This window comes from Empidonax traillii, unplaced genomic scaffold (assembly GCF_003031625.1).
Source record: "Empidonax traillii isolate 1590-97213 ecotype Southwest subspecies unplaced genomic scaffold, ASM303162v1 scaffold69:size3087049, whole genome shotgun sequence".
Lineage (NCBI taxonomy): Eukaryota > Metazoa > Chordata > Aves > Passeriformes > Tyrannidae > Empidonax > Empidonax traillii.
The window spans coordinates 1,876,336-1,887,679 of record NW_020955262.1 but is presented as its reverse complement, the minus strand read 5'-3'; the positions used below and the strand labels follow the sequence as shown (position 1 = coordinate 1,887,679).

The window sequence follows — 11,344 nt, the reverse complement described above, 5'->3', positions numbered from 1 at the left end:
TTATGTTGTTGTTGTTGTTTTTTTTTAATTTTTTTTTTAAATGCAAAAATTTACAAACTTAAATGGAAGTTTGTGTCCGTTTCAGTTCCTCTACTCTTTTCAAACTTTACCTCTGTAGCTTCTTAAACTCCGTCTCCAGTCCACAAAGTATTTAATGGCACCATTACTAATACAGTTACTTATCTGCCTCCTGGAGAGGAAAAGTAATATGTCAGTCTTACACAAAGGAAAAATCAGTTTAATGTGGGAGGCATACTGAGAGGTTAATTTATTAAGCAAACTCCACATATTTGGGGAAAATGAGGGCACTGGGTGTAGTCCCTGCCCACCTTGCAAATGACAAAATTAATCCTTCTCAGTTGAGTATAAAGACCTACTAAAAACTTTTCATATGGTTTTTGTAACTTGATAAATTACCTTCTTATTGAAAAAAACCCAAAACCTAATTGTGGTGTGTATTTCTCACCTATGCATTCAAAATAACCAAGCTTTCTGGTACTGCACTGAGTATCTGTTCTTACATTAAGAAAAAATCTAGACTGGTGAAAATTGCAGCTAATTATACTACAAACTATTTGGCACTCGGAGCAGTTCAGTAACCAATTCTTTGTAAAGTAAGGATTAAGAGAATTAACAGTACCATGTATAACTAACTTCAGTCTCAGCTGTCTTTCAGTTCAAAAAGGAAGACAATTTTTTTCCAAAACTTCTCCAGAACATCCCAGAATTTCTTTGTGGTTGTTGTCTTTCCTCTTTGTTTCATGAGTCAACAGGTTCCTTATAGAGTAAATTACAAATCCCATCAGCAAACAAATCTTCCAATTAATGATTACTCTTTTCAAATGCTTTGCTTTTTCTACTCCTGTGTTTTCACACTACAGGTATGTTATAAGGAAAATGTAATCTTGAAGGAAAACACCTCATAACTGAAAACAAGCACCACTTACGCACCACTGCTGCAGACACACAACTAATGGACTAAGGCAAAAGCATTACTGGGGTATGGATTCTTCTTGGATTTTTTTTTCCATCTACTCTATTTGGATTTTACAGTTTTGAATAACAGCTGCACATGAAAACACAGATAATTTTCAGGTACACCAGGGCCAGATTAGCATTCACAAGTACAGCACTTTTTATATATTTTTTTTTTTCTTTAAAAAGTAGAGCAGTCAAAAATACCAGTTCCATATTTCTATTCATCTGGAACAACATTTGGTTTTCATCAAGGCTGAAGATGTGCTCATCGTGAACAAGGCATCTATAAATTTTATTCCAATAAGAAAAAATTTGCTTTAATCCCATGTCTGACTCACATTATTCAGCACAACAAAATTCACATTATCATCTGCTACCCTGGGAGCTAACAAGAGATGACTAAAAATAATCTAGCAATGATAGCTACAATAAGGTAATAGAAAGCCAACAGAAATACTTCATTTTCTTCACAGGAATTAATTATTTTCTCTTACCCCCGATAGCCTACTTGAAACCCCTATGACTTACTGCTGTCTTTGTCTTCACTCCATAGGAGAGATGCTGACACCGAGGGGAGGTTTAGAAAAGATTGTGTGGTTCCCGTTAGCATACAGAACACACCATTTGACAGCTACTAAAAACCCACTTTAATTACTTTAACTGACCTTTGTATGAGAAATCTGTGATCTAATCCTCCTCATTTTCATGTTCAATGTTGAACACCACAGCAGAACCATCACTGCTCAGTGGGACCTTGCCAGCAATGAGTTTGCATAACTTCTCAAAGGTACCACACAGTTGATTCACTTTGGGAAAAGAAAAGATTGTTGCAAGAGGTATATAGACCTCATTTCCATTGACAAATGGTTCCATGGTTTTATCAACAACCAGTTTTCCAAGATAGTCTGAAAAACAGTCCACTGAAGGCTGGAATTCAGATTCTCTTTCAGGGTCATCATCATACTCCTCATGTTTTGGCATTAAGTGGTGCTTAATGTTTTGGGCTATGAAAAGAACTTCACTGACAACTGCATTCCGTAAGTACTTCTCATCTTTCAGACTTGGATACACTGCTTTGAAGACCTTTACAACATACAAGAACACATAAAATGTTTATCACTATCACAGGGTCAGAGTTTAACATTTGCTGTCAAAAAAACCTTCTAAAATGTGAACATCATTTTTTATTCAAACCTGTTTAGCTTATTAAAATAAGATATCAAAAACTAGGCAATATGTGCTGATTTTATGTATTACAACTACAATGGCAGTTAATGGAATTAAAAACAAACAAACAACCCAAAAAACCAGGCTTATACCTGGAAGCTACACTTGTAGAATGGGCAAGGGGAAGTCCTGCAATTCCTTAGTTCTTTTTAGTATTTCTCTTACTTTTCACATTACTCATGATGAGGTGCTGGTGACAGTTCTAAACCACTTCTGAACTGTCATCTGGAAACCAGGACTAGAGCATGTCATTTGTTCTCTTTTCAGAATAAAACATTAAATATGCTTTCACAGCTGCAGGGGATGCTAAAAATAAATTGTGACATCAAAATCTGTGAACTTGTGTGTTCTGCACTGAGCTCTACTCTGAGGCAATTAAGGAAACAAGGCAAACTCCTTCCCATCAGCTTACCAGGAAGTGCTTTATACCAACAGGGTACCAATGAATTCCACTAAAATTACTTCCGACTTTTCAATTGCATCCTGAAATATTGATTTATTCCCATAAATTAGTTACATAATAAAAATTAGTTTGATAAGAAATGCATTAGATTAACACTCTTGTTTAAACCCAAAGGATATCAGTGTCAAAACTCCCTCCTTAATGACCCTGTAACAGGAGATAAGGAAAGCAATTTCTAGTGCATGTCCGTCACCTGGACATATTTCCGAGTTTGCTGAGCCTTACAGAGCACTTCATGATTTTATGAATGGCAGTAGATGACAGGTGACATTTCACATGTCTACACATTTCAAATACAGAAATTACAAATGTTTTTATAGCTTGGAAACTACAGAAGATATATTTGTGTTTCAGTTCAGGTCACAAGTCATTTGAAGATACATATATATTTTTGCACAAAGAACTGAATATGTATGCTCACTGAAACAAATAAGGCCTCAGAAAATTGAAAAAAACCCAAACAGTATATTTATTTTTGCATTATTACTTCATGTTATCTTTGAAAACATTTGATTTATACCACAAGGCATTTAGACAGAAATGCTTTTTTTGCTTTTTATTTTTTATGAATCTGCAAAATATGTGTAATTGACAGCAACTGCACAATAAATGCAATGAATGACTGGAGGCAAAACTATAAAAATAGTATACCTGGCAGAATCGAAACTCTTCGTTCTAAGAAAAAGAGTGTGTTGGGAATGATTATCCATAGTGCTGTTTAGCAAATATTCTAGAAGTTAAAGGCCTTTAGAAACAATTAGAAACATGTAGAATGAGACCCTCTTGATCTGATGGTGTGTAACAATCAGTGCTAAGACTGGATGGCAATAGCAGTCCGTAGCAACAACACTTTCAAGGGCAGTCATAGACAATTTTACTATTTATTCATACTTCCAAAGAAAGAAAACAATACTTACTGTTTCATAAACTGCTTCAGTGGGTTTGTCATACTGAACAGATCCACCAGTTTGAGGATGTTTTCTAACAAACACACCTATTTGGGTACAAAACCCAATATTCTCCATTCCTTTTGGTGGGTGCCCTACACCAGTAAATTCCACTGAGTAATCATAGCATCTAGCAGCCTCTAGAGCCCTAAGAAAGACAAAATTATTCCAATCGTATGAAATATTCATCTTTTGTGATAAAGATGCAGTCTCAAGGAGAAGCAAGACCCTGAGCCTGCGAATGCTTGAGCACCATTTCCCTACCAATACTCACACGCCTGAAGACAAGCGCTGTCAACACTTGCTCTATCAGAGCTGTAATCATGTGCCTACCACAGTCTGAATCACTTAGTATCAGTAACTGAGGCATCCAAACATTACCATTATTTCTAAAATATGTGCGAAGAATGTTCATGCTCACAGTTGCTTAGTCACCAACTTAAATATATCAGAATTGAGCAAAAACCTACTGATTTTTCAAGAACAAAGTTATTTGAGAAGAACCCATAAAAAACATACACACCCCAAAACCCCAGGAGACCAGTTAAAAGAGAAAATAAAAGTGTGGTTTGTTGTAAATGTATAAAGAGTAAAGTCTACCTAATAAAGGTTACAACAGGGTACATGACATCTAAATGAAAACCGTCTTGCAGTACATCAGCCAGTGGGAACAAAAGGATGGGGCAGGGAACTAAAATGGCACTATCTATCTGCATCATTCTCCATGAGACAGTAGTAAACTAACATCCCATATATTTTAGAGACTATTGTAATATTTATACTTCACAACACAAAGACTTTGTGTTTCCAGCTCAAAAAAAAAAAAAACCAAACCCAAACCCACTTGTTCAGTGATTTCAGTATTTTTAATTCACATATATCTAAAAGCAGAATCTAAATTTACTTAAAGTCATAGAAATGGTCTCTCCTAATAACGCAGGCAGGTTTTAGTATCCTTATGTAGGGAAAAACATACGCTTCAAGCTTTGCAAAACTGCATATTCAAAAGTCACTGGATACTTTCAAGTCTATGGCAGAAACAACACAATTTAAGGGGCAAAACTTCCAAGATACAGTTTCTTCCACAGCTGCTTGACAGTTATCACAGGACACATATCCCTCTTGGTTTTATTTTTATTACACCTACTGATACTAAGACAGATTTCATGTAACCCTCTGTCATGTACATATGTTTTGCATTTCATTGTGCCACGATCCACTAAACTATCCTTAATTTTATCCAACATGCCCTGCTGCTATGGTTATTTCATAACTCTGCATACTCTTACAGAAAGGTCTGGACTAACTGAGCACTTTGCACATACACAATGAGCACATTTCTTAGGGTTTTATAAGGCATTTCTATATGCAAAAAGGATAATTAATACCTTACACTTCGAATGAGTTAATTGTAGTAAAGATACATAAAAAGGTAAGTAAAAGTTTTCAATGTTTTCTGCAGAGCAGTTGCAGTAAAAGCAAGCCAACTTAACCACCATCATAAAACACAAAACCCACAGAAACTTAACTACTCTTACCAGCAAAGAAACATTTCCCCAACTCAGGAGGTTACACTTCACTGAGAGCAAACTCCATATGTGAACTGCTCTGAAAATGCCATTTGTTTCTCACACCCAGAACAGCCAGCACACATGTGAGCTTACCAGCTTTGAAACTGGGCTTGGTTCCACTCAAACTTGTGATCTGGATGTCTGTGTAACACCACTCCTGGAAGCAAGGGGTTAAATTCAGAATTTGGAGTACTGATCACAACTATGCTTGGAGCCATGAAACCAAACACCACTTCAGGAAACTTCTTCAGCTCTGATTCTTCCAGGTGTTCTATTCTGAAAAGAGTAAGTTGATGTCTGTGTTTAAAAACACCCTATGATACTTTAATCTTAACAACAAGCCAAAAAAAACCCCAAACCCACATCTGTAATTTGTAATTTTACACCTAGCTCTGCAATATCAGCAATGGCACTGTGGCCAAGTGGCCACACAGGGGTTTTGTCTGCCCAAATCTCTTCTTGCATTTTGCACTTTTTCATCAGTATCCTTCTCCCATCATGTGCAAGCACCACTTGAATATACTAGTATGGCTAATTTAAGCACAAGTTAGCTCTTCTATTTGCTGCTTTTCTACTTCTGCTCTTCTGCTTGAAAGGTTTGATCAAGTCTGTCTGGAGTATGGACAAAATTCCACGCTGAACTCTAATGGACTGAGGAAAACATAGAGTGTTGGCCTAATACTCACAGTTCGATACATGTCACCAAGTCAAAACCAAGCATGCAAGGATCTTTATGGGCCACTGAACCGTGATGCAAGGTAACAGTCAGAGATCTTTCAGATGGTTGCAAATAATCAAAAGGAAGAGGAGACAGCGTATGCCTACAGAAGTTTTAAAAATAAGATGTTACACAAAAAACTTTAGGGCAAAATGTACATGTAAATGAACTACTAAACATCCTATGCAGATACTTCATAAATCTCAAAAAGGTTAACTATTTTACATGGATTTAAAAAAAGAATATCCAATACACACACTTTTCCTGACTATCTACAATAGCACAGAAGGAGCGGAAGTTAATCCAGAAGCTGTCCTTCATGTTTACAAAAATTTCCACTACACTCTCAAGTCCCTTGGACAGCCACTTGTAAGTTCTGATAGTAGTTCATCTCTAGACACACAGTAAGTCTGATTTAGACACACTTGGCAGGGTTTTGGGGGAAGTTTTAGTCACACGTATTACCTATTTTCTCCAAATGAAATATACTGAGAAACCAAAGTATATGTGCAAATTTCATTCTGAAATACTGCATTAGACAAAATACACAATAAATGATAAATATAAAAGGTTACTTAATTTTTGAGAAAGAGCAAGTGATAACATCAGCATCTAGATCCTTAACAAGTCCTGTCTGTTTTGCCCATGATGGTAAGTGGTGCGTGCTTTCATTGTATTTTTCTCTCCCCTGTCCAGTTGAGGAGGGGAGTGACAGAGCAGCTTTGGTGAGTACCTGGCCTCCAGCCATGGTCAGCCCCCCACACCACTACATCAAGACAAACTTTAAACCACAATCAAAGAGCTTACATTTTCGCTTTCATTACACTTGCAGAGATATCCAGCCCAGCTAACACTTCAATGCAACTGCAGAATTTCAGCATCCAGAGAAGCCTGCAGTCAGCACATCCTAAATCTGCCACCTGTAAATTAGATATTAAACAATGTGTAAATGCTATATATTTCCAAGTAATTTCAGAGACTTTAACAAAATTAAAATTCCACATTTACATCAATACAACTTTTTAATGATAAAGCATTTCACAACCAAAACTTAATTTACCACTGGAAGCAAGCAGGATAGACACGGATTTCAAAATTCTTTAAAAAAAAAGTATATGAACATCCTGCAAGATTTTAAAAAAGAATTTGCCTTTTATTATTACACCTATAAACAAGTACACATAGAACATCCCATTGACACTGGAAAATGTTTTCCACATGAATAACAGTAAGGTATGATTTTAAGTATCAAAGCTGTAGCAATTTTCACATTCACTGCTTTTCACTGGACTGCTCTGAGAACAGGCTCACCAGCAGCCAAGTTAGCAGCAAAGAATCTGCATAAAACAAGTTTACAGGCTCAGTCTAATGTTTAGGTGGGGAATTGTGGGGATCTTCAGACCACAAAATCAAATAACAGATATTCTTTTCTGCAAGCTTAAGAGATAGCTGGGTACACAAACCAATCCACCCTGTTCTTTCCCAGGCTCAGTCAAGGTTGAAGCTGTTCTCCCTGTGAAAATCCTGAATTGTTTCTATCCAGCTTATCTTTACCTCATAGGTAAAGTTTACCCTCTCACCCCTTCCACATCCTAAATCAGAAAATTCAAACATTTAAATACAGATGCAACACTGGTGAATATGTTCCATTTAAAAGCAGATTGCAGTGCCATGACCTCATAGACTGGACTATAGTTTTATTAGATACCAGAATTATGATTAATTAAGTGCACTGCAGGTGCATTTCTCATCAATTTCTTGCATGCCCCCTAAGGTATCAGCATCAGTTTCAGAGTTAAACACTGCAGATTTGCAAAGTGCTTCTGGGGTAGGAAGGGGAGAGGACATATTAGAAAAGAGCAAACACTACAGTACATAATTTGATTGATTTAACTTTTCAAAGTAGTATTGAAAGAAGAGTTGTGGCATATTGGGAGGGACAGCACAGAAAAGGGTCACAAGATCTTAAGCAAAGGGAGATGAGTGAGCCTCACATAATCCCACACTCTTGGTGTCACTTCTTATCTGAGAACATTCATGTCAATGATGAGGCAAACCTGATACTGCATATGGAACTAACAACTCTAGAAAGCAAAACTCAACTATGATGAAAGCAGCTTGAACCAAATTGATCAGCTTAAAATTAAAACCAGAATTCCCACTACTCTCCAAAACAGGTTAAGGCATTTCTCCCATTTAAATATTCTCCTCCTACCATCAAGTAACATTAATTATATGCACCCCTGAAAAACAACACGTTATGACTAATTCAGTTTTAACAGCAGCTCCTCTAAAATTGTTTGGTAATTGGGTCAAAAGGTTATCTGTGCGTTTTGTCTTCCTGAGATACCAAGTGTGAACTTTCAAATTTATAACCTAAAAAACCAAAACATACCAACCTTCTTAGGTTTGTATTTCTCCACCAAATCTTTGACGAACTGGTAGCGCTGTTTGTACAGAGGAGGTGTAAATTTAACAACTCCTGCAAACTCTTCTTCTTGAAAGTTCTCCTCCATAATATTTTGGCGATGCTAAAATAAAAAAGTTAATCCTTACTTTCTGAAGCACGTGGTAACGTACCAAATGACAGAGTTTGCTGTGTTCAGCGGTGTTCGAGTTACAGTTAAGGAGGGGTTGGCCTAATCCCAGTTCTGACACATCCCCATCACACACACACATCCCTACCCCCGGCTCCTGGACCCCCCAGCCGTCCTCAGGCTCCGCTCCGGGCCGCCCCCAGCCCCGGTCCCTCCCTGCCGGGCCCCGACAGCCACCTCCCGCCCTATCCTCCCACCTTCCCTCCCGGCGCTCATCTCCCGCCTGGCACAAGTGGCCGCCCACGCTCCGGGGAACTCCGAGAGCGCCAGCCGGGAATTCTTCATTTCCACCCCTTAGTGCAGGAGGTATTCCCTAATGCTCTTCAATGCGAGACGATAAATCATGAGCGTCCAGGGCACTGCTGTACTGACCCCCACCCGAGCCAGCCTCCCTCCGTGTAATCAAAATGTGGTTGGTAGCGCGGGGGAGGGGGTGGGGGATGTATCCCTGATTTTTACGTTAAACTCCAAAAAATCTCACTACTCCTCGTGCCGCTCCCTTGAAGTGCTGCTGTGTTCGCAGATGTGTTTGCTACGCCCCGCAGGGCAAAGCCGCTATCGCGCTGGTCGCGACACGCGGTGACCCAGCCTTGCCTGGGTGACTGAGGCAGAGATCACTAAAACCAATGAAATCACCGAAAAGTATGTGCAAGTATGGCAGCCTGGGAATTGCTATTTCTATCGGTTTGGATTGCAAACAGGCAATTTGTAGTATTAACGATCTTTAGTTATACTAAACATTTACTGTGAAGTATATTTAACATCTGGCCAGTTTTCTTGTGGGATTTCTCCCCATTAATATTTACAGGCCTGCATATCCCAATTTGGCCATGCACAGAAACTGTTTCAAACTGAATATTCAAGTTGCATTTCGTTCAATATGCCCACAAATTAAGCAGGTTATTTTTAGAGAAGCCTGTTAGTTTTGTACCTTACAGAGAGCAACAAATGATATGACTACATGGGAATAAAAGCATCTCAGAGTATAAAGTCACGAATCACGAAATTTTAAACTGCTGACACTTATTTCCTTCAGTAACTGGGATGAAAAAGACAACTGTGTGCAATTCCAGTACTTTCCCTTTCAAGTTGCAGTGCATATAATTAAATGTGATAGCAAAAGAAATCTAGTGCAGCACTGCTGCCAAGAGACGCTAGTCCGCTGATAGGAATATACATACAGCAATGCTGTTTAATCTATAATTCAAGAGCCAACAACCACTCCTCTCAACCCAAATTCAGAGGATGTTTAGTGACTTAAGTACGAGTATTTCTCTCCTCAGTTTCAACAGATCTGGCCCATTTGAAAAAAATTCAGAATTAATTTGTGTGAATGAGAAGTGAGGCTAGGCTCTTACACCCAAATCACCATCCTCTAACTCTTTTATAATTATGTATAGTGTCTAGCAGTTTGCAACTGAAAATCACCTCATTTGGAGGTTCTTGGGGCTTGGGTTGTTTTTTTTTTCTTTTAGTTTTGGCTGTATTCAGTATAAAGTCCAGGTGGGATGCCTGAGGGAAGAAAATCTAATTTGGAGCAAATGGATTCACAGGTTGCAACTATATCAGAGGTTTCAGCATCACCACCACAAAGGGAATGTATAAGAAGTACAAAAATGTTATCTTATACAGAACAAAAAGTACTGAGGCTTGGAACCTATTGACTAAATATTTCAATAGAAAAAGCTAAATGTATGAAAACACAGTTTGGGTAATATAAATCATAACAGAAACACAGGCTGTCTTGAAGTGATTATGCAGTATAAATTAAGGAAGTGCTAGGAGGATACCCTAAGTGCTCGAAGGTACCCTAAACAATGATAAAACCACTCAGGTTCAAAGAAAAGTTACTACTCTAGCTAACTGCCTCCAGAACAAGATCACTGCTGTAAAGACACTTTCTTAGAATTAGTTTTTGTGATTCTTTGATTTCATATGGGGTTGTTATATGGATATTTACTGCATCAATATGGTAGAGCCCTGTAAGCAAGTAATGAAGATTTTGTGAAAATGTTTGGAAATCAGCCGAGATGGGAAGAGAAGGCCAAAAGAAGACCGGTGGTTATTCCTAGAAAAAGGGAGTGAAGAGCCTAGATAGCAGAACAGACAGCTTAGAGAAACTGTTAACTGCCAGGGCCCTGATAAGAACATTTTTCTGCTATACTACAAGCTCTAAGGTACGTTTAATGGCCAGGGTAACGAAGATAAACTACTGTTTCTCAGGGTTTCTATGTGTAGTGAAGACTGAAGGTATTTTAATGTTACTTCCAGTAGTATTTATCTCCTGGTTTCTAAATTAAAATTCTAAATTAGCTTTAAATAGCATATATGTAGAGACGCTATTCCCATGAATGCTTTCATACCAGCTTCTCCCTGTACCTGTTTCCTGACATGCTGAGCAATGGGGAAGCCCTTCCCTGTGTGTACAGCTGAACATACTTTGCCACATTATGGCCAGTTTGCTGTCATTTCAGTGGACTTTCAATTATGTTTGTGCATAGTCATTTGATGTCTATTTTAGTAATTCTTCTAAATTGCGGATTGTCTTTTATACTTCAAGTTTAAAGCTTGACACGAAAGCACATAACTAGTTATGCTGGGGTTTTTTTTACTTTTGCAGGCAAAACTGGAGGATTTTTTTTCTGTTTCCTGTCTGTATTTACACGTAGTTATTTTTTTAAATCCAGATGTTTTCAACTGTGTTAACCTAATTCTGCTTGTTCTGAGGTTGTATGTAGTATTACTGATTTCAGAAAGATCTGTTGTGCTGGAACTGAGCAGCAGGGTGTAGTTACTGTTTTCTTGGTGTCTGACACGGTTTTTAGCTGGAGGGGCCTTGTCAC

At 38.1% G+C, this 11,344-nt stretch overlaps 1 protein-coding gene across 1 annotated transcript; it reads right to left on the bottom strand.

Moving 5' to 3' along the window:
* Positions 1-907: 907 nt before the first annotated feature.
* On the bottom strand, positions 908-8,420 carry HENMT1 (HEN methyltransferase 1). The gene is made up of 6 exons (XM_027880452.1): positions 8,304-8,420; positions 6,712-6,824; positions 5,873-6,007; positions 5,280-5,462; positions 3,586-3,763; positions 908-2,061 (listed from the first exon to the last, which is right to left on the bottom strand). The coding sequence occupies exons 1-6, from the start codon at positions 8,418-8,420 to the stop codon at positions 1,666-1,668; spliced, it is 1,122 nt and encodes a 373-aa protein (XP_027736253.1). The 3' UTR covers positions 908-1,665.
* Positions 8,421-11,344: the final 2,924 nt, after the last annotated feature.

What these genes read in the sequence shown, in the direction of transcription:
- HENMT1 (XM_027880452.1), bottom strand. Translation starts at nt 8,420, where the DNA reads ATGGAGGAGAACTTTCAAGAAGAAGAGTTTGCAGGAGTTGTTAAATTT. An exon ending in AGTGTAATGAAAGCGAAAAT is followed by an intron (nt 6,008 to 6,711) that starts GTAAGCTCTTTG and finishes AAACTTCTGTAG; the next exon opens with GCATACGCTGTCTCCTCTTC. An exon ending in CAAGCCCAGTTTCAAAGCTG is followed by an intron (nt 3,764 to 5,279) that starts GTAAGCTCACAT and finishes TGTCTTTCTTAG; the next exon opens with GGCTCTAGAGGCTGCTAGAT.